This window comes from Muntiacus reevesi, chromosome 17, assembly GCF_963930625.1.
Source record: "Muntiacus reevesi chromosome 17, mMunRee1.1, whole genome shotgun sequence".
Lineage (NCBI taxonomy): Eukaryota > Metazoa > Chordata > Mammalia > Artiodactyla > Cervidae > Muntiacus > Muntiacus reevesi.
In genome coordinates this window covers 41,473,696-41,500,099 of record NC_089265.1, presented here as the reverse complement: position 1 = coordinate 41,500,099, position 26,404 = coordinate 41,473,696, and the positions used below count along the sequence as shown (strand labels likewise).

The window sequence follows — 26,404 nt, the reverse complement described above, 5'->3', positions numbered from 1 at the left end:
GGATAGAAATTTGTCCTACATATATACATATACAGACATTTGTGACATTTATGGCAAGTGTGTAAAATGTTGGAAAAACCCTAACTATCCACCAGTAAGGGAGTAGCTAAACAAATTTGGCTCATTCATACATTGATATGAATACTATGATAACGTTTTGTACCATATTTATGTGTAAATCTGTTAGAAGCACCTTTATTTTGAAAAGCCTCCAAGAGAAAGAAAGAAGAGTCTGAATGAAGCATTCTGATTAACAAGAGAATCTTTTCTATAAATGATGGATTTCTGATCATAAGTGTAGTAAATTCATGTACAGCTGAATTGAACAAATTTAATCTCTCATACGGGCAATGCCAAAGAATGTTCAAAGTACCATACAAGTGTGCTCAATTCACACGCTAGCAAGTTTACGCACAAAATCCTTCAAGCTAGGCTCCAGCAGTTTGTGAACCAAGAACTTCCAGATGTACAAGCTGGGTTTTGAAGAGGCAGAGAAACCAGAGATCAAATTGTCAACATTCGTTGTATCATAGAGGAAGCAAGGAAATTCTTGAAAAAAAACATCTGCTTCATTGACTACACCAAAGCCTTTGACTGTCTGGATCACAACAAATTGTGTGAAAAATTCTTAAAGAGATGGAAGTACCAGACCACCTTACTTATGTACGGAGAAACCTGTATGCGGGTCAAGAAGCAACAGTTAGAACCAGACATGGAACAGACTGATTCAAAATTGAGAAAGGAGTATTACAAGGCTGGATATTGTCACCCTGCTGATTTAACTTATATGCAGAATACATCATGCAAAATGCTGGTCTGGATGAATCACAAGCTGGAATTAAGTTTGCCAGGAGAAATACCAAGAACTTCAGATATGCAGGTGATACAACTCTAAAGTTAAGAGGAAATAAAGTTGGGAACAAGCTAAGAGGAAATAAAGAGCCTCTTGATGAAGCTAAAAGAGGAAAGTGAAAAAGCTGGCTTGAAACTCAGCATTCAAAAAACTGAGATCATGGCAGCTGGTCCCATCACTTCATGGCAAGAAGACAGGGGACAAAGTGGAAACAGTGACATTTTATTTTCTTGGGCTCCAAAATCATAGCAAATGGCAACTGCAACCATGATATTAAAAGGCACCTGCTCCTTGGAAGGAAAGTTATGATAATCCTATACAGCATTAAAAGGCAGAGACATCTCTTTGCCAACAAAGGTTTTGTCCATATAGACAAAACCATGGTTTTTCCAGTAGTCATGTATGGATGTGAGAGTTGGACCATAAAGAAGACTGAGTGCCAAAGAACTGATTCTTTCGAACTGTGATGCTGGAGAAGACTCTTGAGAGTCCCGGGGACAGCAAGAAGATCAAACCAGCCAATCCTAAAGGAAATTGACCCTCAGTATTCATTGGAAGGACTGATGCTGAAGCTGAAACTCCAAGACTTTGGCCACCTAATGTTAGGAGCCAGCTCATTGGAAAAGACCCTAAGATTGGGAATGATTGAAGGCAGGAGGAGAAGGGGATGACAGAGGATTAGATCACTGACTGAATGAACATGAATTTGAGCAAACTCCAGGAGATAGTGGAGGACAGAGGAGACTGGCATGCTGCAGTCCCTGGAGTTGCAGAGAATCGGACACGTAGTGATGGAACAGCAACAATCTCCCATAACAGTTATATTCTATAGATTAAATAACCAATTATGATTTTTTTTAACAAACATGTTTGTAACGTTATGGTCTTTGCATGCTTTAAAGTTGAAGGTAACATTCCTGGGAGATAAAAGCTTTGAAGTTAACAATTGACTCACCTGGAGAGCTACTTGCTCTTTTTCAGTGAACACTGAAGAGTAAAGTTATTTAATATAACAGGGATTAACATATACACACTACCATATATATAAGGCTATCCACTTCAGTATTCTGGCCTGTATAGTCCATAGGGTCGCAAAGAGTCAGACACAACTGAGTGACTTTCACTTTCTTTCTTCCTTTCACTTTCATATATAAAGTAGATAACCAACAAGGACCTATTGTATAGCACAAAGAACTATACTCAATATTTTGTAATAACCTATAGAGGAAAAGAGTCTGAAAAAGAATATATGTAACTGAATCACTTTGGTGTACACTTGAAATTAACACAATGTATAAATCAACTATACTTCAACAAAAAAATAAACAAAATTTAAAATTAAAAAATAAAGACCATGCTCTTAATCACACACACACACATAGATGTATATATAATTTCATAATATATATAGCATAAATGGAGCATACATAATGATATATCATAACAGCTACAGTGCCCACATAGACCTTTGCCCTACCTGGCACTAGCTCCTTGTTCATTGTGCTTCCATTGTCAGCAGAATGCAAAGCATTCACTTTATTGTTTTAACTGAACAGAAGAGTAACCAGAAGAGTACTCTGAGTTCTAAAAATTCTTGGGTCAATAAGATTCTGCCTTTCCAAGTTTCGCTTCAAATATCATTGTGACCCATGATTTCTTTTTTAATAGTAAGCAGAGAAGAATCAAGTTTTTAGGTTTAAAATGCTTTATTTCAGTAACAAAGGAGTCACTAAAAAGATATATTCTTAAGTAGGAAAAGAAAAGTACAGAATTAGCATGGTTTCACTGGGAACGGAGGAACAGGAAAGAGAATGGTTAATATCATATTCAGTTGTAGTTTTTCATTTAAAAACATCTCTGCATCAACTTGTTTTCATCCTTAGAGCTTTCTGAGCAATGGGTAAAATTTTTGTCACTACTTCACCATGAATTTGTCATCAATCCGTTGCCATTTTCCCAGCTGAAAGGTAAAAATATCCTTTTAACCTTTAAACTTTTGATTTTGAAACTACTTCAAAATAACTTACAAAAGTTACAAAAATAGTACAGAGATTTCCACATACACTCTTCATCCTATTTTCCCTAATTTTATTTTTTTAAATTTATTTTTTAAATTTTCCTAATTTTAATATCTCACACAATCCCACTGCAATTATCAAAAGTGGGAAATTAACATTGACACAGTGCTATTAACTAATGTACAGACCTTATTCAAAGGTTGCTAGCAGTCCCACTAACATCTGTTTTCTGACCAGGATCCAGCACAGGCTCTCACATTGCACTTTGCTGTCAAATCTCCTATAATCAGGGGTATTGCTTAGTCTGTCGTTTATGAACTTGAAACTTTTGAAGAGTGCTTGTCAGTTTTTTTTTTAGAACATCCCTCAACTTGGGTTGGAGAAGGAAATGGCTACCAATTCCAGTATTCTTGCCTAGAGAATCCTGTGGACAGAGGAGCGTGTTGGGCTGCTGTCCATAGGGTTGCACAGAGTTGGACACGACTGAAGCAACTTAGCATGCATGCATTGGAGAAGGAAATGACAACCCACTCCAGTGTTCTTGCCTGGAGAATCCCAGGGACAGAGGGGCCTGGTGGGCTGTCGTCTATGGGGTCCCACAGAGTCAGACACGACTGAAGCGACTTAGCAGCAGCAGCAGCAGCAACTTGGGTTTGTCATATACCTCATCGGGATTAAGTTCAGGTTATGCATTTTGGTTTGGCAGTACCACACGTTATATCCTTTTCTGTGTGTCGCTTCAGAAGGCACGTGATATCCACTTGTCCCTTTACTGGTGATGTTAATTAACTGGTCATTTATTAAAAGTAGTGTCTGCCAGATTTCTCCACCATAAAGTTACTATTTTCCCCATTGTGGTTGATAAGTACCTAGAGGGTGATACTTTGAGACTATGTAAAAGACCATGCTTTTCATCATACTTGTACTTTACCCACCAATTTTATCATCCATTATTCTTTTTTTTAAATTACAGTTTAGTAGGGTATAATTTACCTAGCATCAAATTCACTCATTTTAAGTGTACAATTCAATAGTTTTGATGCATTTTTCCAGTTGTACAACAATCACCAAAATCTAGCTTTAGAACACTTCCATCATCCCTCCCAAATTCCTTTGTGTCTGTTTATAATCAATCTTCTCTCCACCTTGGCCTTCAAATAACCATTGATCTGTTTTCTGTCTTTGTTTATATAATATACTAATCATTTTCTCATTATTTATTTGCTTGAATCCTTGTCTGCACAAGGGCAGACCTAGATAGTTGAGGAAGGAGAAATCTTAAGTATTAACACATTGTTTGGTATTTGACACAGGACCACTGATCAGTCTGAAAATCAAGAGAAATGATGAGCCATTCATTGACACCAAACCAAAAATAGCCTTTGGAAAGTTTGTTTTTTAGTAGGAGTTAAATGATGCAGATGCCTTAGATCTTCTATTAATTCATAAAATTCTTCCCAATTAAATTCCTCTCTGAATAAGTCAAAGGTACAACATTTGATATCTTACAAGTGTTCAGGAATTTTGATCCTATCACATCAACACGACTTGGAAAAATGTTAAGGTCCAGAGGTTTTGTTGGGGTTCTAGGTCTTCCTTCCTTGGTTTACTGTTTAAAAGTGTTATCATCAGAGCCAATTTAATTAACTCAGTGCAATATAATTTCAGGGTTGTTATGTCTTTCACACACCCTCCAAGTGAGTATGAAAAAGCTTCATCCGTTTTGAGATGCCGGCTCGCAGTGTATAGACCAGACATAGCTCTCAGTTATGTTTTTTGTGTTGCTGTTTAGTCACTCAGTCGTGTCCAACTCTTTGTGACCCCATAGACTGTAGCCTGCTAGGTTCGTCTGTCCATGAGATTTCCTGGGCAAGAATACTAGAGTGAGTTGCCATTTCCTTCTCCGGGGGATCTTCTCGACCCTGGGATCAAACCCGCCTCTCTGCTTGGCAGGGAATTCTTTACCACTGAGCCACAAGAGAAGCCCATGTGTTCTGTGTTAATTAATGTTTTAAAAACCTGGACATTTCCATTTGTAAAATTTACATATATGGCTTTTCTTGAGAAATCCTTCAACCTTGTGATACAAGGCTCATGTTTCCATAGCTAGAGCTAAGCAGTGGCAGTCCATTGGAGGAAAAGAGCACTTGTGAAAGCGAGGCGCTTCAGTCTGGCACATCCCACCAGTTTCTTACTCAAACTTACCAAGACTGCTTCTCTCATTTAAGCTCCTTGCCCAGCCCCACTTGGCATTTAAGTTTGCTCTCCTAAGTTGAAATTTGAACAAGATTGTTGGATTTTTTTTAGTTGAGCCAGAACTAACAGAATAAAGCTCACTAATCTTGAGTGTACAGATTGATTTTTTTCACATAACCACAGATTTTTATATAGGAAATTTTAACTTTTTTCCTTCCTTCACCTACACCTACACCTTACACAGACACTATTTCTATCTCTCCACTCTTTCAATGCATTTATGTTGACTGTTGCTGTTCAGTCGCTAAGTCGTGTCTGACTCCTTGCGACCCCACGGACTGCAGCACGCCAGACTTCCCTGTCCACTATTTCGCGGAGTTTGCTTAAGTTGTCTGTTAAGTCAGTGATGCTACCCAACAGTCTCATCCTCTGCCACTCTCTTCTTTTGCCTTCAATCTTTGCCAACATCAGGGTCTTTTCCAACATTGGCTAGATTAATATTTATTTCAGCATTATTATGACTGTATACATGAGATTTACAGATAACTCTCAGGGAATCCTATGAATATCGTTTTCTTTCAACTTTTCATTTTCCCTGACATTAATACTTGTTTTTTTTGTTGTTGTTGTTCTTATAGTTTTGTTTGCTTACTATTATGTACCTATCACTGTTTTATCTCAAACTCTTAAACACTTGTCTAAATATTCTTTTGATATCTTCAAAAGAATCAGGTATTCCTTTAACTTCATATTTTCACAAAAACTATTCTGGGGTCTTGTGACACTTTGTTCTTGAATTTCCAACCTCTAAAAGTGTGAGAATAAAATTCTGTTATCTAAGCTACCCAGTTTGTGGTATCTTGTTATGGCAGACCTAGCAAATGAATACACCAGTACTTTAAAATTGCATGATAATATGCCTTGAAGTGGGTCTAATTCCATTTATTATCTGGGCACTCAGTGGTTCTTACAATCTGCAAACTCAAGTCCTCTCCTTGAATTTTCTAGGATAATTTTATCATTGATTTCCTTCCCTATATTTTTCCCTGTCTCTCTTTGTGGGACTCCTCTCATACAGCTGTTGATCTTATGGTCCTGTAACTTTCTTTCTTTCTTTTATTTTTTTTTTTAACTCATTTTCTACTTCTATGTCTTTTTGCTCTACTATCTGGGAGATTTGCTCAACTTAATTATCCCAAGGTTTTTTTGAATTTTTTATTCTGCTAGCCCTCAGGTACCCTTTTCTATTCCCTTAATGTTCCTTAAAAAAAATAATGCAATGCTCTTGTTTCATGGGGTCAATATCACCTCTTATCCCTCTATGGATATTTATAATAGTTCTCTGATCCCTTCGCAGGCTGAGTTTCTTCCACATTGCTTTTTGTTTGTTTGTTTTGTTCTCTACCTTTCAAGTTGGTTTTCCTTAGATGTCTGACAATCGTTGGTGGTCTATTCACATTTAGGAGTGAGGTACTAAAAAGGCTTCTGAGGAGTTCTGACCCCATGGGTGAGCCTTGTAGACTGTCAGCTTCAGCTTCAAGTTCTCTGGCTGGGCCATAATACTTGATGTCTTTCTCTCAAGGTGGTCAGATGCCCCAGAGAAATTACCATGGTGCTCTGAAATTAGAACAGAGGTAAAACACTTGGGACTTTATTGGGCTATAAATGTTTCATAAATGTTTCTGTTTATGGTATTGAATCTCATTCCCAAATGTGCCAAGTCTTCCCTACAAAGTAATTCTATTTTGTCATCCAACTCCTGCCTGGCTGGGAGAGGAACAGGTATCTGGCTGTACAGCCTTGAACAGAGGATCTATGGATCTAACCACATCTTAAACTCACTTACAAACCAATCCTCCTGCTTTTAATCCCTTTATCCACAGTTATGGAGGTACCAGGTATTCCCAGTCTTTTGGGAGGTCTTTGATATAATCAGGTACTTTCTAGCTCTTTCTGAGGCAAGTTAAGGGGTCATCTTTCTTGGGTCTATTAAACTGGATACCTCTTATTTTTATGGCTTCGAAATCCCAAATCTCATTGGTCTTGTTGTCACTCCTAATCTCTTTATCATTGTAGATTTCTGCCTTAAAAAGCAATTCCTTTGCTGTCATTTTACTGGGTTTCAAGAAAAAGCCAAAGTAAACGTGTACATTCAATTGATCACCCCAAACTAGAAGTCAATTTTACATTTTCACAAGGGAATTAAAAGCTGGCTCAGGAGTGTTTGCAGACAGACAGGCAGACAGGTCTGCTTTAAATTTTGCTACTGGCCATCCCCACACTCCGTCTATCTGGTTGACAAACATGTCCATGGAACAGAAATTACAGTTCTGACTCATGCTTTTATCTGAGCAACCACAACTTTATTCACATTTTTGGTTCATTTGTCAACTGAAAAGGAAACTAATTCTACTAGCTTTAATTCCAACCAAAGAAATCTGAAAAAAAACTTTCTATCTTCCTGGCTTTGTTTGGGAGTAATGATCCTCCCCCAATCCCTGATTTTCTTCCAAAATAACACAGCCTCTGCATTTTGAGTGCTCAGTATGTGCTAGGCGCTACGCTAGGCACTTTTACATGCATTATCCCATTTAATCCTCCCTGCAACCTTTCAATGCCCACATTACTGTTCCCATTTTGCACAGTGGGAAATTGAGGCTCTGCAAAGTTAAAGGATTTGTTCAGCTTCACACATCTATTAAGTGGTAAAGTCAGGGTTTAAATCCGAGTCAGCCTGTGTCCTGACCCGCTTTCACCCCACTATACTATCTTGATGATGATTTATTTCTGGACTTCTTGAATGTTCATTTCATGTCCCTGGATCATTTAATTATGTTCTCATCTCCATTTCTGATGCAATTCCTATACTACATGCTGTATGTGAGTGAATGGCATCCAGTTGCTTCAGCCTTTCTACCCTTCTTACCCACCTCACACATCACTTCCTTGGGAAAGACTCCATGACTTTCCAAGGATCAATTTGGTGTCTTTTGTGTGCTCTTGTAACATATACAGAATCCTGTTTGCCTTACTGAACCAGTGAGTACCCTTCCTAGAAATTATTTATTTCCTTATCTCTCAACTACACTAAACTATAGGCTCCTGAGAACAGTGGCAATAGTCATCTTATCCATGTGACATGACTATAGCCTAGTGCAATGCCTGGCACATTGCAGATGCTCATTACATACTTTGTTGAATGAATGAATAAATGAACAAAATTATACTTATAGCCCAGTCTGAATGAAAATTTTTTCTCATTTAAAATAATGTTCTAATGATATTTTGACATTTGTCAAACAGGATTTTATAAAACTCAAGTCTTTAACACTTTACATGTACTATTCAGAATACAGATAATATTTTAACTCTCACATATAAAATGGCAGTGTGGATGTTAATACATGAAGCAAGTGCTGACAAGTTCTCAAAATACCTATTGAATTTCATTGTAGAATTTTAATCTATATGTTAACTAAGTACAAAGTACAAAGTGAAGTCACTCAGTCGTGTCCGACTCTTTGCAATCCTATGGAAGGTAGCCTACGAGGCTCTGGGTCCATGGGATTTTCCAGGCAAGAATACTGGAGTGGGCTGCCATTTCCTTCTCCAGGGGATCTTCCCAACCCAGGTCTCCTGCATTGGAGACAGACGCTTTACTGTCTGAGCCACTAGGGAAGCCCCATGTTAACTAAACTGTCATCTTATTCTCAAATAAAAATCTGTCATGCTTTGAAGCCTTCTGTTTTAATTGTGGGGAAATCCCATAATTTAATGATAAAGTAAAATGCAGGAAATAATCAGAAAAGAATTTTTTATCTCCAGTTGTTACTGTGAATGGATCTGTTGCTATTTTTCTTGCCTCAAGAAAAGATAAGATTACCTCTTATCACCATTCCTGAGGAAATAGAAATTCATACAACTATTATCAGAATTTATGCAAAATGTTTCTCAGAAGACGTGATTTTCCAGCTCAGACATTCTCTGATTCATAGATGGGATAAAATACAAATGGGGAGAAGTAAAAAACTCCTTGAAAGAACGTAACCTTTTACACAGTTTTTAAACTTGCAAAGAAGTCAACTGCTTTGTTGTGACACCTCATACAAGTCTTTAAGGTGACTTGAGAAGCCACCTGTTTATTCTATATAGAATCAAGGAAGATCTAGGAGGCCACAGTTAACCTCTGATATACCCTAGAGGGAAGAGTGTCACTAACCAAATACTAATTTCCCAGATATATTCATTGCATTGCCACACAGTAATGAGAATAAATGGTCTATTATATATTGAAATAATTACTGATAAAATAAAGCATCAACTGTGGCATTTTTCAATAACCTACCCCAGTATCCAAGAGCTCATAATCTAGGGAAGAGAACGCACTGAACTATGGCCTTCCTAAATGTGGCAGAATATCTACAACTCTAGTAACATGATGTTGAAATACAAGTTCCATTGGGATAAACAAATACAACAAATAAGATATTCCACAGCCAGATCACCACATGCAGAATTTACCAAGGAAATTCTGAGAACCATTTCAGTAACTCTTGGATCTCACAGGATTTTTGAATTTTTTTTTTTTTTTTTTTTTTTTTGGAGGCCATTTTGCCAAAGAGAGTTCCTATTTCTGCCTGTAGGGACAGGAGACATAAATGAAGAAGGGCTGCCACTTCCTTCCAGGGCTTCCAAGACACATTTCAGAGCTTGAAATGGCAATTTTATTGTGGCTGAGAGACACAAGTACATTGCCTGATTCCTGCCCAAGGATATTAAAGTGGCCTGGGGAACAGAGGTAGAGGTTGTGTTGGAACCAACCAGGATAGTCCAACCAAGAGTTTATAAGCAGCTTCTTTTATTTCTTTAAAAAATGTTAAACTTTCTCCCATTCTGTGGGTTGTCTTTTCACATTGTTGGTATATTGGAGGGGCACGGGGAGATGCACTGGGTCTTTGCTGTGGTGCATGGCCTTTCATTGTGGCATAGAGGCTTTCTCTATGTGCCCTGCGGCATGCAGGATCTTAGTTCCCTGACCAGGGATGGAACTCACGTCTCTTGCATTGGAAGGCAGATTCTTAACCACTGGACCACCAGGGAAGTCATTTCAGTGGATGAAAGCAGTTCCAGTGGATCAGATGTGGGTCACATGGAAAAGATCCAACCAAGTGTCATTTAGGATGCTGTCAAGTAGGATCACTTAGAGAGTGAAGAACCCTGGCAGAAGGAAATCAGAGGGGAGCTGCAAAGAAGTCACAAGTGATGGGCTCCAGTTTCATCCATGGTGTATATGTACCACAGCTTCCTTATCCATTCGTCTGCTGATGGGCATCTAGGTTGCTTCCATGTCCTGGCTATTATAAACAGTGCTGCGATGAACATTGGGGTGCACGTGTCTCTTTCAGATCTGGTTTCCTCAGTGTGTATGCCCAGAAGTGGGATTGCTGGGTCATATGGCAGTTCTAATTCCAGTTTTTTAAGAAATCTCCACACTGTTCTCCATAGCGGCTGTACTAGTTTGCATTCCCACCAACAGTGTAAGAGGGTTCCCTTTTCTCCACACCCTCTCCAGCATTTATTGCTTGTAGACTTTTGGATAGCAGCCATCCTGACTGGTGTGTAATGGTACCTCATTGTGGTTTTGATTTGCATTTCTCTGATAATGAGTGATGTTAAGCATCTTTTCATGTGTTTGTTAGCCATCTGTATGTCTCGGGCCTGGTGCACTGGGAATACCCAGAGGAATCGGGTGGAGAGGGAGGTGGGAGGGGGGATCAGGATGGGGAATACATGTAAATCCATAGCTGATTCATGTCAATGTATGACAAAAACCACTACAATATTGTAAAGTAATTAGCCTCCAACTAATAAAAATAAATGGAAAAAAAAAAAGAAGTCACAAGTGAACAATATGCATAGAAATGTGCAAACCAGGTAACATGACCTATAGAAGAGAGGTCCTCAGGAAAGCAATTTTCCAAAGGACCTAAGAAAGTCCCCAGAGAAGAGTCAGCTTTAAATATTAAAAGCTTTCTTATTTACCATTCCTCCAACCCCAAGAGGTCAGAAACTGGCTAGCCAGCTGGAGTAGGAGAAGAAAAGAAAAATGGTATAAAGGGGAGAGAAGAAACCAGCCATGCATCCTTCCCCACCTTTGCTGCTGCAGGCTGCCAGGCTCAAGCCCTCCCCAGCTGGGGGAATATTTGCCATTAAAGATAAGGTGGAGTTTTGATCAGGATCTTGGGCTAGACATTTTGGCCTCAGACTTGAAACTATGTTTGCACCTAAGAAATTGACCTAAGAGGAAAAGTCATGGAACCTGCCCAGGTTCCCATATGTGATTGGCAAGAATTAGCCTCACTGAATGCACTTTGAGAGGCAGTGGGAAACCATAATAAAGATGTGTTTTGATTCCATTTACCAGTCATACATTCACTAAATGGGTTACTAGGACATTTACATTTGTATACTCAGGATTTACTTTTCTTTATGTTGTTATTGAGGTACAGTTGATGTACACTATCATATAAATGTCAGGTATACAACATAGTGATTCATGATTTTTTTAAAAAGTACTGAATTTTTTAAAAGTTTATTGCTAAACAATGATCTGGGCCTGGAAAGAGAACCATGTCAGGATTCTATACACTGAAATGGGAAAAAAGTATTTCAAAAGTGCATACAAACTTTGGTCTGGTGCTGACAGGCATCCATGGACAACAAAATTTCTGAAATTCTATAAACTTGTCTGGTTTCTGTTTTTCTCCAAATGATTCAAGGTGTTTAGGGAGATCATAGTTACTTAAAGAGAGATACCCTCCTTTTGGAGAGATTCTCCAAAAGGGTAGAGATTACTCAAAAGGGTAGATACAAATCAGCAAGAAAAACTCTAAGGGTTTTTCATAGGCAAGTGGGACAAAATACAAATAAACCACAAGAAAAATACAACTATATAGTGAAATAATATGGGAAAATATTCAGCTCATTTAATAAACATATAAAGTATTTTAAAATTTATTTTTAGTTGAGTAAACTTGTGAAAATTAAAAGTGAATACCAGTGTTACTGAAGGTATATTGAAAGAGTCTCACACATTGCTGATAATTTGGCATAAAATTAAAGCCAAAATTATGGTTGTAATTTTTATTTGTATTTTTAGCTTTTTATTTTGAAAACTTTTTAGATTTACAAAGCAGAAGCTTCTATTCTTCATCTAGATTGACTAATTGTTCACTTTGTTATTTTCAATTTTATTTTGGTATTATAAACATTATTATCATTATCATTGTCATTATTGATGACCATCCGAGAATAAGTTCCAGATGTCACACCATTCTTCCCCGTTACCATAAATATTTCAGTGTATATCTCCTAAGAATAAGAATATTCTCTTTATTCTCTTATACAACCATTTTAAGTATCAAATTTAGAAAATGTAATTTTGATACAATACGATTACCAAATACAGAGTCAGTTGGCAGGTCTTACCAGTTGCTGAGTAGTTTTCTTTGTGGTGTCCTTTTCTTCATCCATGATCCACTTCTGTGTCCCTCATTGCTTTGAGTTGCTCTGTCTCTTTAGTCTCTTGTAAGCTGTACCAGTTCCCCGGCTTTTGTCTTTCGTGGCACTGACATTTTTGAAAAAAGATTGGCAGTTGTTTAGTAGAATGTCCTTCAATATAAGTTTGTCTACTAGTTCCTCATGATTACACTCAGGCTTTTTTGGCAAGAGTTTCTAACTTTTGACCTAATAATTTCCACTTCTGGGAATCTATTATGAAGAAGTAATAGTAAGTAAAAAGCAGTGTTAATGTTGTATTTATATGAGATGAGGAATGTCCACTAAACCAATTCTGATAATCATTTTATGATGTACATCAAATCATTATGTTGTATACCTTAAAAGTGTACAGTGCTGTATGTCAGTTATCTCACAATTAAACTGGTGGAAAACCCCAATTTATATGGCTCCAAAGTAGCACAAATGTCAAATAATAATAAAATTACAGCCCACATGTTCTGAGAGCATGTATTCAATAACCAGCAGTATATTCTGTGGTTTATGTGCTTCATTTTATTTAATCTCCCTCCCCCATAAATCCTTCCTCTCTCCAGGTAAGATGACTTTGGGAAAATTGCCTAAAACTTGCTGTAAAGAAATATTTATTTCTTCCTTAGTGTCCAGTGTGCATGTGGTCAGGTTGAGGAAGATGGGGATGGCAGTACCAGACCTGGGAGACAGAATCCTTACCACCCTTTGTCTATATTCTACTGGATAGTCCTTACCATGGATTGCCAGGCGGCACGAGGTATCCCCTAAGAGACAATGTTATTTATAGAAACGGCAGTCACATTGTACTGGTTTCATAGGCTTTGGGATAAAGTCTGAATTCTCTCCCAGGACCCTCACATTTAGGTCCTGCCCACCTTCCAAGTTTCATTTCTTGCCTCTGCAGTCTGCACCCTCTGGGCTCCATTATACTTTTAATTCCCAGGGTGGGCAGTGGTATCTCCTGGCTCCCTGCCTTTGCATGCAGTGTTTCTTCTGCTTGGAATATCCTGAATGAGCTCTTCTCTGCGTGCTGAATGCTTACTTGTCATTTAAGACCAGTTCCCATGTCACTAGGTCAGTAAAGTCATTCTTCCTCAGCGTCGACTTCTCTGCCAACACCCTCTCCACCAGAATAAATCATTTCCTGTCTGTGCTTCCTCACTCTCACAGTTTTGTGCAGCAAAACATTCCTGATTGTCCCACGGAACTCAAGCCTCTTCTTTCCTTGGTAACATGTATCTTGCTGCTAGATCATGAGTTCTGGGAAGTCACGGAGCAAGTATGTTAATGGTTTTGCCTTTAGTAGCATTTAGTTCAGAACTGACATGTGGGAACCACTTGATAAATACTTGGGAAATTAAAGGACGGTACATAAATGATTTATGATTCATTCATTCATTCACAAATTAATCCAAGGTCCTTCTAGTTATAAAATGCTATAGCATGAATATTTCCTATTGATGAAATAGCACTGTATGTAAGAATATGGCCTAATTTACATTTAAAATACTTATATATAGTAACATAACCACATAAGATATATATCTATATATATACACATATATGTGTGTGTGTATATAAGGTAGTTCCCCCTTATCCAAAGGGGATATGTTCCCAGACCCTCAGTGGGTGCCTGAATCTGTGGATAGTATTGAACAATACATATACTATTTTTCCTAAACATACATACTATGATACAGTTTATTTTATAGATTAGGCAAGTAAGAGATTAATTATGACTAACAATAAAATATAACAATTATAGCAATGTACTACAATGAGTTATGTGAATGCAGTCTCCTACTTTTTGCAGAAATTTAATGGACTTTTCATATTAATAAGCACATATCGTGTACTATGGTCATAACTTTAGTAGTTTGAAGTGTGACAGCAAAACTAGGATGAATTTCTTTTTCCTTTTTCACAATTTTATGGATAGAATATTCATTCTTACCACAGATCTTAGCAACCTCAATGCATGATTTTTTTTCTTTCCTTATTAATTTAAGAGTTTTCACCTTTTGACTTAAAAGAAGCACTTTGTGGCTTCTCTTTGGCATATCCAAATTCCAGATAGCTATTCTTGCGTTGTGTGACTGTTAGTAAGTAAAAAGCGAAGCTTGAACACAGGCACTGTGATACTGCATATGATAACCAAGAGAGTTGCTAAGTGACTGCCAGCAAATACACTGAACAAAGGGATGATTCATGTCTGAGGTGGGAAGGAGCAGGGCAGCGGGAGATTTCATCATGATACTCAGAACAGTGTGCATTTTAAAATTTATGCTTATTTCTTGAACTTCTCCTTTTATATGTTCATATTATATGAGGTTGACTGAGGGTAACTGAAACCATGAAAAGTGAAGCTGTGATAAGAGGGACTAATATGTACATAGTAAGGAAGAGTTTCCTAGTTTTATTCTTTTCATATTTGCAGATTTCTTTTGATAACACAAAAGTGAAGTGGAGGAAATTAGAAGTTCCAAATTCTAATATTTGCACTGTGGCTAGATCTAAATGCTAGCACACAAGTCTTTCTGTATCTGTCCTCAATTACAAGATGACAGTAAAGAGATTGACTTGCTAGCAATAATCCATGTGCTAGTTTGATTTCTCAACTCAAGAAATAAATACAAAACAGAGCTGGAAGATATTAATAAAAAGGTACAACCAAAAAATTCAAGAGCATAAAAAATGCTCTAACTATCTCCTGAAAGACACATGAACTTAGCCACTCGCATTCAAGTTTAATTTAACAAATATTTGTTAAATGTCCACTCTATGTTCAATACTGGATCAACTCTTCATTCATTTATTCCACAAGAATTTTTTGAACATTTACATTGTACCAGGCATTACTGCAGATAATAGAAATAGAGAAAGGAATAAAATAAAAATCCCTGCCCTCATGGAAATTATATTCTAGAAGCATAAGAAATAATAAAGTTGCAAATAAATAAAAAATGCAGTATGTCAGATAGTAACAAGTGCTATGGAGAAAAATGGAAGTTGGAAAAAGAGCTAGGGAAAAGGCACTGCAATGCTAAGTAGATGGTCACAGAAGGTGATATTTGAGTGAAAGCTAATGGAGATCTTTTGAGTGAAAGCTAATGGAGGTCTTGAATGACTTGGGTGATACAGAATGAAATATACAAATGTCACCCTTTTCTGTATAGACCTGCGAACTTTGCATTCCTTGGTGGCTCAGAGGTTAAAGTGTCTGCCTGCAGTGCAGGAGACCCAGGTTCGATCCCTGAGTCAGAAAGATACCCTGGAGAAGGAAATGGCAATCCACTCCAGTATTCTTGCCTGGAGAATCCCATGGAGGAGCAGCCTGGTAGGCTACAGTCCATGGGGTCGCAAAGAGTCGGACACGACTGAGCAACTTCACACACACACACACACACACAGGCTGTGGAACGACCTGGTAATTTACTGGTAATGACATATTCAACTAAACAAAGGGTGCTATCAGACTGAATGAGATACTTCTTTAGGTAGAGGCGGACATTGACAACTTAACTCAAACTTTAAAGAATGCAAAGACTGCATGTGATGTCTGGTGAGGATGGCAAGAATAATGACATAAGTAAAGGGGGTCCCAGGCAGTAAGAACACTGATTTCTTTAGTTGGGGATCTTCCTTGCTTCAACAGAGAGGTAAGGGATAGAGTTGGGGCTTCCTAGTGGCTCAATGGTAAAGAATCTTCCTGCCAAGCGGGAGACTTGGGTTTGATTTCTGGGTTGGGAAGATCCCCTGGAGAAGGAAATGACAACTTACTTCAGTATTCTTGTGTAGGAAGTCCCATGGAAGAGGAGCCTGGCAGGCTACAGTCCGTAGGCTCACAAAAGAGTTAAACACAATTTAGCGAATAAACAGCAGAGGCAAGGGATAGCATTAGTTACATGAAGTGGAGAAACCACTATAAGTCAGTTGAAGAAGGTCACACTTGGTCATAGAGGCTATGGGAAGCCACCAAAGTTAATTGAGAAAGGAAGAAATATGATGAAACAGTATTTTAATAAAATTAATATAGCAGTAGAGTCAGTTGGATTGGAATAAGGAGAAGATAGAGGCAGGGAACCATTTAAAATCTTCTTTTTGTTATCCAGATGTTATAAGGCTGAGTCAGAATGGAAGCAGTGAGAACAATGATATTTATAAAGCAGTGAAGATTATATAGAATAAATGACAGGCTTTGTTAGCCGATTAGATCTGAACAGTAAAGAAGAGTAAGTTAGAGCTAACACATTGTAAAGAAGTGAGGAGATGGGGTCATTCTATGACCAAGAACTCTGTGATCCAAACAGAGTATGACTTGCTCAGGGTGTGACTTGATCACATAGTTAGTGAAAACCTGAAGCCAGAACCCAGAATCCATGCTTTACCCTCCATTAAATGATGCCAAGTCTTTTAAATAGCAAGTGGAAAATAGTGCCCCCAACAGAAATGAGTGATTATGGAGGGATAGCAAACTTGTACAATTGAGTAGAGGAGATGGAGAGTTTCCATCTTGTATCTGTGGAGTTTGGAGATATTTGAGTGGAAAAATCTGGGAGACAGGCAACCCTTTAGGGCTGGAAATGCCCTGTGGTCTTGGGCCAATGACTTAACCTCTCTTAGCCTCGGTTTCTCCTTTCACAAAGTGAGATAATGTTATTAACTAAGGGTTTTTATCAGTTAATTAATATTTGTAAAAAGTTTGAAACAGGCTCTGGTACAAGATAAGTGTTATTTAATTATTTGTTGTAAGAAATAAGTAAGATGCAATGTAAAGAAAGACATTGGCTTTCTGGAGAGTTAAGAAGAAGATACGGGGAAAACTATAGGAGAATTTGAGGAGTCAGACTTTGAGAAGTCTGTCATAGAAGGGAGGAATTTTATAAAGATGAGAAACAAAACCAAACGACACAAAGATGCAGAGAAAGAGGAAGGTCAAGAGAGGCCATACAGTGTGGAAAGAAGGAGGCCTTCCAGAGTAGGTTGGTTTTCACCAGGGTAGCAAGTAGGAGAGAAGCCCTAGAGGGAAATTGTGAAGAGTGAGAAATGGAAGCAAGGTACCACACTATTTTTCAATTTTGCCATCAATTTGTGACTATACCCAAAAGGAGATAAAATGTAAAAATAGGCATTTGCCTAATTTAGTGGATGACACATTCACGGTGAATTACTAGAAGGCTATTCAATTTGGAGTCATTTCTAGCCAACATTTCTAACCAGGGAGTTGATAAGTTGGAGGATAATCATGCCGACCTTACTTTCACAATTATGTACCAAACGCCAAGGTCAATAAGTTGAATGTAGCATGAGCTGACATGAGATGGGCGATTTTAAGATCTCTCCCTCTCCACACACAAAAGGTTTCCTTAATTGCAAATTCTGAAAATCTGAGATACTTCTACTATACTTTATCTTTGTGTGCACATCAATATATTTTGCTCTATATGCCACCAACACACAGAAACAGAGAAATCCATCCGAAAGGCTGAGTTAGTACACAGTGGACTGACGATTCCAGTGTAAAACAATTTTATACAAATCATTTATTTCTTCCCAGTTTGAAGAGGTACTTGAATTGTTCTCTTAGTATTTTCCTATGTAAATCTTTGCTTATAAATTCCAGTTCGGTAAACATACCTGGGAGAATTTTGAAAGTCAGAAACTCCACATTTCAAAACCCTTCTTTCCCTTTGGAAAGGGCAAGACTATCTCATTTCATAGTCTATGTAATGTTAGACTTATTATCTTTGTTTTATACAGTTCTTATAGGCATTGATGTTTGAAGGGGATAGGAGAGTGATATAACAGCTCTGAAGAATTATTATACCACCTGAGAAGCTGAAACCAGAGAAAGAAAGGTGGTAGGCAAGATACAGAATTCAGTTCCCAGGCAATTTAATATTAGGTGGCAAACTAGGGACTATTGGACCAGCACTATCAAATAGGGATATAATGTGAGCTACATGTGCAATTTTAAATTTTCTTTAATGAGAGCCACTTTCTCAAGAGGGAAAAACAAATGAAATTTGATAATATTTACCTAATATATGCTAAGTATCATTTCACCATGTGATCAGTGTAAAAATCAGTGACAGGATGGTCTGCATTATTTTTTCTGCACTGTCTTCAGAATTCGGTATGTATTTTACACACTCAGCACATCCCAATTCAGAATAACCACTATTGTAAATGGTCCATAGCCACATATGGCTAGTACCTACCACACTGGATAGTGGTGTGGCTCTGAACCAAACATATCTCGCGTTCGGATTTTTTTAAGCATCAGCTGGCGAACAGAGGCATTCCATAGGGGGTGCTCTAGTAGAGTAAACCTTAGGCAAGTCAGTAAGCATGGACTTTTCCACTCCAGTAAGCACTGGGACTTTCTGACTTCTTTCTTGAGTTTGGGGTTGATAGTACACTTCTCAGTATGCAGCAGAAATAAACAGGGCTGCAGCATACTCTTGAACCACAGGAAAGCGCTGTGCACCGTTCCCCCAGAGAAAAGCACTTGCCTCCAGTTTTTTAAAAAATTGTTTATTCCTTGCATGGATTATTACATTTATTTAAGTCACCCCAATAAGGATGACGGATATATCGTTTGCAAAAGTTGGTATGTATCTCGAAGTTTCTACCAACTTTTTTTTTTTCTTTTAAGTTGCTTTCCTCCGGGCATGATGTGGATACTTAATAAGGCCTAGAGCAAAGAATTCCAGGGTTGGTTTCCCGACCTCGCCAATTTTGCGGGGCGGAAGGCGCGGGTTCCCAGCTCTTGCCCACAGGCCCTGGCAAGCCTCACAGCTTCGGGCAGATGGAGTTTCCGGCCTCGCTCAGTGGTCGCCGGGTCATCCGCCTGCGCTCCTTTCTGCCTGAGGTCTGGGCCCCGGAGAAGAGCGCGCCGGTGCTGCGAGCATCCGGAGGGCAGCTCCGCGGTGGGCCCACACCCTCCTCGCGCGCCGCTCCCTGCGTCCCAGGCCGGGTGCAGTGTGGCCCGGCTGGCCGCCGCAGCTCTGAGGTTGGGCCCTCCCCCAGGGTGATTTCAGCGCTGAAGGTGGAAATACGGAAGTTTCCAGCCGCGGCTGACAGATGAGGCTCGCGTCCAGCGCGGCATGCGCTGCAGCGGCTCTGCGGAGCGCCGGGGCCCCGCTGTGCGCATCCCGCGACCCTAGAGGCCTACGACCCGCCGGCGCGCCATGGCCACGCTGCCGAGCGCAGAGCGCCGCGCCTTCGCGCTCAAGATCAACAGGTGAGACGCGCCCCGCAGCGGACTCGCTGCCGCAGAGCGGCGGGCGATGGAGCGTGGCGCCCCGGCTGCTCCGAGCTGTGGGGGTGGGGTTGCGGACGACGCCCGCGGAGCCCCTGGGAGTCAGCCGGCGGCGCCCCCGAGACCCGGTGGGGCCCGGAGCCCCCAGGCGGCTGCAGTGGGGCCGCTGAGCGCAGTGGCCCGAAAGCTGAGCTCAGTCCTCCGGTAGCCCTGGGTCACCAGCGTCTCCCGGAGCCACCTCCCCAACCCCGCCTCGCCCGCGCCCTCGGGGTTGACAGGTGGCCGGGCGGGTAGGGGGAAGGGCGCGGGGTTAGCAGTGCCGGCCCGCCGCCTCCCTTTGAGGCTGCCCTGAGAAGGGGCGAGAGAAGTGGGTAAAATGAGGCGAGTTTTGCTCAGGCAGCTGCTTCAAGACTTGGGTTATTCTGAGGAGGGCTCTTTCCCCTCTCGTTTTATTTTTCCAGAAAAAAAAGTTTGGCTTCTACCGACATCGCTATTTTTATTCTCTGGTCCAAAGGAGCCATGAAGTGGAAAAAGTGATTTTTTAAAAATTCACCATTTAAATAAACAAGAAAGGAATGGCCTGTGGCTGACATTTTTACATTTCTAGCGCTCCAGTAAAGACGTAAGGACATAGATCTAACCCACCATCCAATTCATAATAAAAATTGCACAAACTAAATGTAAGCATATTTACCGCTCAAAGTTCTCACCAGAGGTGCTTTAACTGCAGTTTTTCCCCCTCCACTGAAAACTGCTGACAAGTGTTTAAAGACATTTTTGTCGTGCCCTGAGAAATCTAGACTGTCTGGTTAAAAGATAATATGAAATTTATGCTGAAGGGTCAACTTATTATTTTACGGCCCTCACGGGTCTAGAATTAGTCGGTCTTTGAGCCGAGCCTGTGAGAGGCTGGTTCCACAGTCCATTTTTGCGCTGCTAGACTTTGAAGAGGTTTGAACGACCAGGAATTAGAAGCCGGGAATAATAAGGCGGTAAGGACTTGCAGAGGGCTTGTTGAGCTTTATTGGGCTTTTATTTCCACCTGTTGTGTAGCTGTGAGCAAACCATTTCTTTTACCTTACTATTTCTTCATCTTTAAGCTAGTTTAATTAGTATTGTGTACTGTGTATTAATGTTGTATTAAAGGTAGTCACAGGTCACGAAGCTTATCAGGGATTTCCTTGTGGCCAGGTTTTGTCCATTAGGTTTCATGCCTGTTGTTCATGCAGGAGGGGCAATTCGTTTAGGGGCTGAGGGGGATCAAACTGAAGTTCCTGATGGGTGTACCACTTGCTATAGCTGCTCCTGTTCTGGCTTTGTGAATTTTAGGTCAGGTGGTGTCACTCGGACAGAAAGATTGCTGTCAGAGGGGTGGAGTTAATGGAGAGCTGTAGGACCTGCGCTAATCACTCCAGGCAGTCTCTAAAGCAGCAGAGGGGTTGGTGTAGTCCGAGGGTTAAGAGTAAAGGCTCTGGCAGGAATCAGATCTGCTTGCCAGTTGGCTCTGCTTCAGACTGGACATGCTATTAATATTTAACTTCTCTCCACTTTGAGTTTGTGTCTGTGGAATGGGGACACTCCTAGTACCTTCCTTGTGTGACTGTTGAGAGGATTAAGTGAAATAATATATACAAAGTGCTTGTATATATTCTGGCTCAGAATCAATGTTAAATAAATGTTGGCTGTCCTCATCCACATTGCTGTCAGTTTTATCATTGTCATCATAATCTCCATTGCCACCATCTTTAAGATCTTAAGAAAGAAAGTTAGAGGGATGGGATGGGGAGAGAGGTGGGAGGGGGGGTTCAGGATGGGAACACATGTAAATCCATGGCTGATTCATGTCAATGTATGGCAAAAACCACTACAATATTGTAAAGTAATTAGCATCCAACTAATAAAAATAACTCAGAAAAAAAATAAAAAAGAACACACACACACAAAAAAGAAAGAAATTTAGGAAGGAAAGCTGAAGCTGGAGAGCTTCCTGTGCAGAGATCCCTTTGGGCTAGGTGTGATGATGCCAGTGGCAGGGTGGAGTTGCCTCGGGGTGGATGTTTTCTCTCAAGTGGCTCCCATCTCTGTGCTGAGAATGCCAGACATGCTTTGTGAAACAGCATGTGTGATGCATCTGTGCAAGAAGAGCCCCACTCAAATTAAATAAAATACCAAAGGCTCCCTAATACTCAGGCAAGAATAAGGATTGGATATTCCTGTTTGCGGGGGTTCAGTTTTCCCTTTGGAAGCATTTTGTAATTTGGGTAGAGAGTTATGCCAAGGAGCTTGGCAGAAATTAATGTTCGATGCTGTGGATTAATACAGACATACCTAGTATTATTAGCATAATATTAAAATGTACCACTTATTGTTCATTTACTATGTCCCATACACTGTGTTATGTGCTTAATGGATTGTATCATTATTATATCATATATTATATTATATCATTATTATATCATTAGATTCTTACAAAAACCCTATGAGACTCACCTGAAGTCTCGTATAAAACAGAAAGATGAAGCTTGGAGATGTAGTTGCACAAGGCCATGTAATTTGTTCAAGGCCATGCAGACAGCAGAAGCAGAGCTAGCATTACACAGTGCTCCGAAGTATTCTTAACTGGTCGTGTGCCATTTTGAAATTCTTAAGAATTTCCTTTAAAAGCAAACAAGGAATTGATTTTTAAAAAGACGTCATTTCAGTAGCAGCATTGCAAATTGTTCTGATCAGTGTTTAATATGTAAATAAACCAACAATGTGATGTTCTGCAATTTTAAAGTTGAGAAAGAAAACATTTTCTCTTGCATGCCTATGTGCTATTTTTTAAAATAGATCAACTTACGAAAGTAAGGCAGTGTTGAAATATGGCCATCAGTACATTCAGCATGGGTTCATATTTTTTCACTTCTCTACCCCGAATGATACAAACTGCCATTAAAAAATGTTTGTGGGGGTAAAATCAATGTGTTTCCTATCAAGAAAATATTCAAATTTGATATATTAAAATTTTTACGTGTAAAGAGCTCGTTCTGCCCACACCAGCCTCAAAAGAGAGTGAGCACACTACCTCACAGTAGGAAAGGACTGATCCCCACTGTTCCCAAATTCCGTAACTTCCTGCAAGCAGCCTTGCTCTGTCTAGGGACAGGGCCAAAGCAGAGGAGGAAACTGGGAATGCCCGCTAAGTGCCTGTTCCTCCGTGATTGCCCGGACTCTTTCTTTCACATTTTTTTTTTCAAAATTAATTACTATTTATTTTTGGCTGTGCTGGGTCTTCATTACTGCACAGACTTTTCTCTAGTTGTGGCAGCGAGCAGGGGCTATTCCTCAGCTGTGGTGCTCTGGCTTCTCACTGTGATGACTTCTCTTGTTGTGTTGGAGCACGGGGCTCTAGGGCGCCTTGGCTTCAATAGCTGGGGCACATAGGCTCAGTAGTTGTGGCTGTCAGGCTCTAGACCACGGGCTCAATAATTGTGGAGCATGGGCTTAATTGCTCCATAGCACATGGAATCTTCCTGGAACAGGGATCCAATTCCTGTCTCCTGCATTGGTGGGAGGATTCTTTACCACTGAGCCACCAGGGAAGCCCTCTCATATTCTTATGAAGCCTAGATTTCCATGTGTTAGAAATCATCATAGGCCATTTTTTGTATCCTTTTGAGCACCACCTATAACTGTATGATGTGATTGTGTGACTTAGAACAGTCGAACATTTCTCTAGAACCCACAGTTTAGGGAGATACAAGAGTAATGATCCACCACTGATTTTTTCTGAACTTAGATTCAGTTTCTTATAAGTTTTAGATATTTGTCTTCATTTCAATTTAATTGTCCCTGACTTCCTGTGCACAAAGGAAAGACTAGATCTGAATTAGGCAGTTCATAATAATGTTTGCATTGGGGATTTCAGGCACTTCTGCATTCAGTGTCGTGATACAGTCCTTGTATGCATGCCAAGTCTCATCAACTACCCTTTTTTTCTTAGTAGCATTTAGGGCCCTATGTATTATAAAAATTATTATTATTATTCTGAAAATTCATTGAACAAAATCTTAGGTTCTTTCAAACACAGAATAGATACAGAACTAGATCAAATATTAAAGTAAAGGACCTTGGGTAAAGAGAAAAGAAGTGCAGAATGCAGAAAAAACATTAATGATCCTTTGGACATTCAGTTGAAAAGGATAAATAATAATGGCTTATGCTTATATAATGGTTACTGTATGGCAGTCTCTACATGTCATAACTCATTCACCCCTGTGAGGTAAGAACAATTACTGTCTCCATTTTACAAGTGGAGAAACTGGGTACAAAGGAGTAATGAAAACTGTTCAAAGTCACAAACAGCTAAGAGCAGAGCTGGGATTCAGATGCAGACAGCCTTGCTGCAGAATCCTCTCCTCTCAACCCCATCTGCCATCTCAATTTTATTTTAAAATAATAATAAAACTAGTAATATTTATTGACTACTTTCTATGTGCCTATTATTGTCTGGACTTTGTATAATTTTATTTCATCATTATAGAAAAGGAACAATATGTGATGTATGATAAGCATCATTAGACAGTGATTTTATGGAAGATAAAACCAAGCATCCAAAAAGACGTATTCCTTTCAAGAACAATCCTAATAAAAGATAATTCTAACAATCCTAAAAAAGAGATACAAATGAATTTATGTATGAAACAGACCCACAGACATGGAAAACAAATTTATGGTTATCAAAAGGGAAAGGGAGGAGGGCTAAATTAGGTTGGGATTAACATATATACACTACTATATATAAAGTAGATAACCAACAAGGACCTACCATATAGCGCAAGGAACTATACTCAATACTTTGTAATAACCTACAATGGAAAAGAATCTGAAAAAGAATATATATGTATGTATATATATATAGCTGAATCACTATGCTATACACCTGAAAGTAATATGATATTGTAAATCAACTATACTTACATGAAAAAAGAACAATCTCAGTAACTTTTGGCATAAAGACCAGAACAAGAAGAAGATATTGCATTGTTCCTGAGAAGTGTTTGCTGATTTTGTCCGTAAAAATGATGCAAGCACTAAAATACATGTATTCCTATGTCTAAATGCATGTTTGCAGTTGAATAGTGCTATTCTTTTACTAGTGATGGCATAGCAGGGTGTGGATGCTTTCAGAAATTGCTGCATTTGTCTGATGTGTTCTAGACCGAAGACCATGAGAAGAGGCTTCAGGCAATTACACTTAGAATTTTGGTCTTTCACATTCAGAATCATTGTCGTTTTTTGTTTTGTTTTGTTTTTTCAGATTCTTGGAAAAGCCCCACGTGAACTTTAGGTATCTAGTACAATTGAAAGAACCTTCTGCCAGGGTGAACTTTTCAATTAGATTTTTTTGAGCTCTGACAATTCACATGTATGTATAGAGCCAATGATTACTTCAGCATGGAAAAGAAAGTATAATTACATCATGTGGTTACCTAGGAAGAGAGGGAGAGCTCAGGGAACCAGGCGTTCCATTTCTACTTTCCACACAGAGCTAGAGATGGGATGAGATGATGTTAAAAACACCTCAAACTTCCCTCCTCCTAACAGGCAGGGATGTAACAATACTCAGAGTTTTTGCTGGAGAATGCTAAGATAAAACAGTGCTTAGTTGTTTTCAATGGTGAACACCAGGTGCTTATTCTTGTTTTGGTCAATAATAAGTGGCTAAAGCAACAGGAATGTACTATCCCTGTTCCCACAAATGTTCAGTCTAATTTGTTACCAGTCAGTAGCTACAAAGGTTCTCTAGGCTCCAGGAAAATAGAAGAGTTTATATACTGGTTATGTGTGGTTCCTGTGCTTCTAGAGTTTGCACTATAGTAGTACACTTTGCTGTTTGGGGTACATAGAATAAAAACAGAATGGTATCTCTGAAAATATATAGGAAGGCATCTTCACCGCAGGGTGCAGTGAAATCAAATAAATTGGTAAAGTTGGCCTAGGGTATAAGATCATTATATCATGTCCCACTGTGTTCAAATCAAAGGTAGGATTAGAAAAGCAGAAATGGCAATGGTAGAACGGGTGTTTTATCTTTGTTCTATTCTTTCATCTGTGTTCATGATTAAAAGTAAGAAAGTACAACAAGCAAAAATTTATTTTAGTTACAGCTGTTAATATTTGGATGTGTCAATGCATCTTTCCATTTTTACAAAAATAAGATCATACTGCACATCCTGTTTTATGCTGTATTTTTAAATTTAAATATGAACAACTCTCTGTGTTCATCCATGTAGGGCTACATTATCATTTATATAGGCTGTGTAAAATTGTGTTGATCAGGTATGCAGTGGTTTATTTAATTCTCTATGATTGGGTTTTAAGATGGTTTCCAAGTTTTTACAATAATGTACATAGCTTGATGAATAGCTTTATGCATACATATTTATGTGTTAGTGCAAATACTTGCTTCAGATTTCTAGAAGTGGGATTCCTTGCTCAAAGGAAAGAAATATTTTTCAGACTTTTGATACACATGGC

General features: G+C 39.2%; 1 protein-coding gene across 3 annotated transcripts in view; it reads left to right on the top strand.

The window, feature by feature from the left end:
- Positions 1–19,706: 19,706 nt before the first annotated feature.
- DOCK8 (dedicator of cytokinesis 8) overlaps positions 19,707–26,404 on the top strand; it is a 222,900-nt gene continuing 216,202 nt past the window's right edge. Inside the window, exon 1 of one of the 3 annotated variants that reach the window (XM_065907912.1) lies at positions 19,707–19,864. In XM_065907912.1, coding sequence (XP_065763984.1) covers positions 19,812–19,864 — 53 coding nt within the window. In that variant the 5' untranslated portion in view covers positions 19,707–19,811. Of the gene's footprint in view, positions 19,865–20,784; positions 20,875–26,404 lie in introns of those variants that run through there. The other 2 variants (XM_065907916.1, XM_065907913.1) reach the window with 2 other exon arrangements.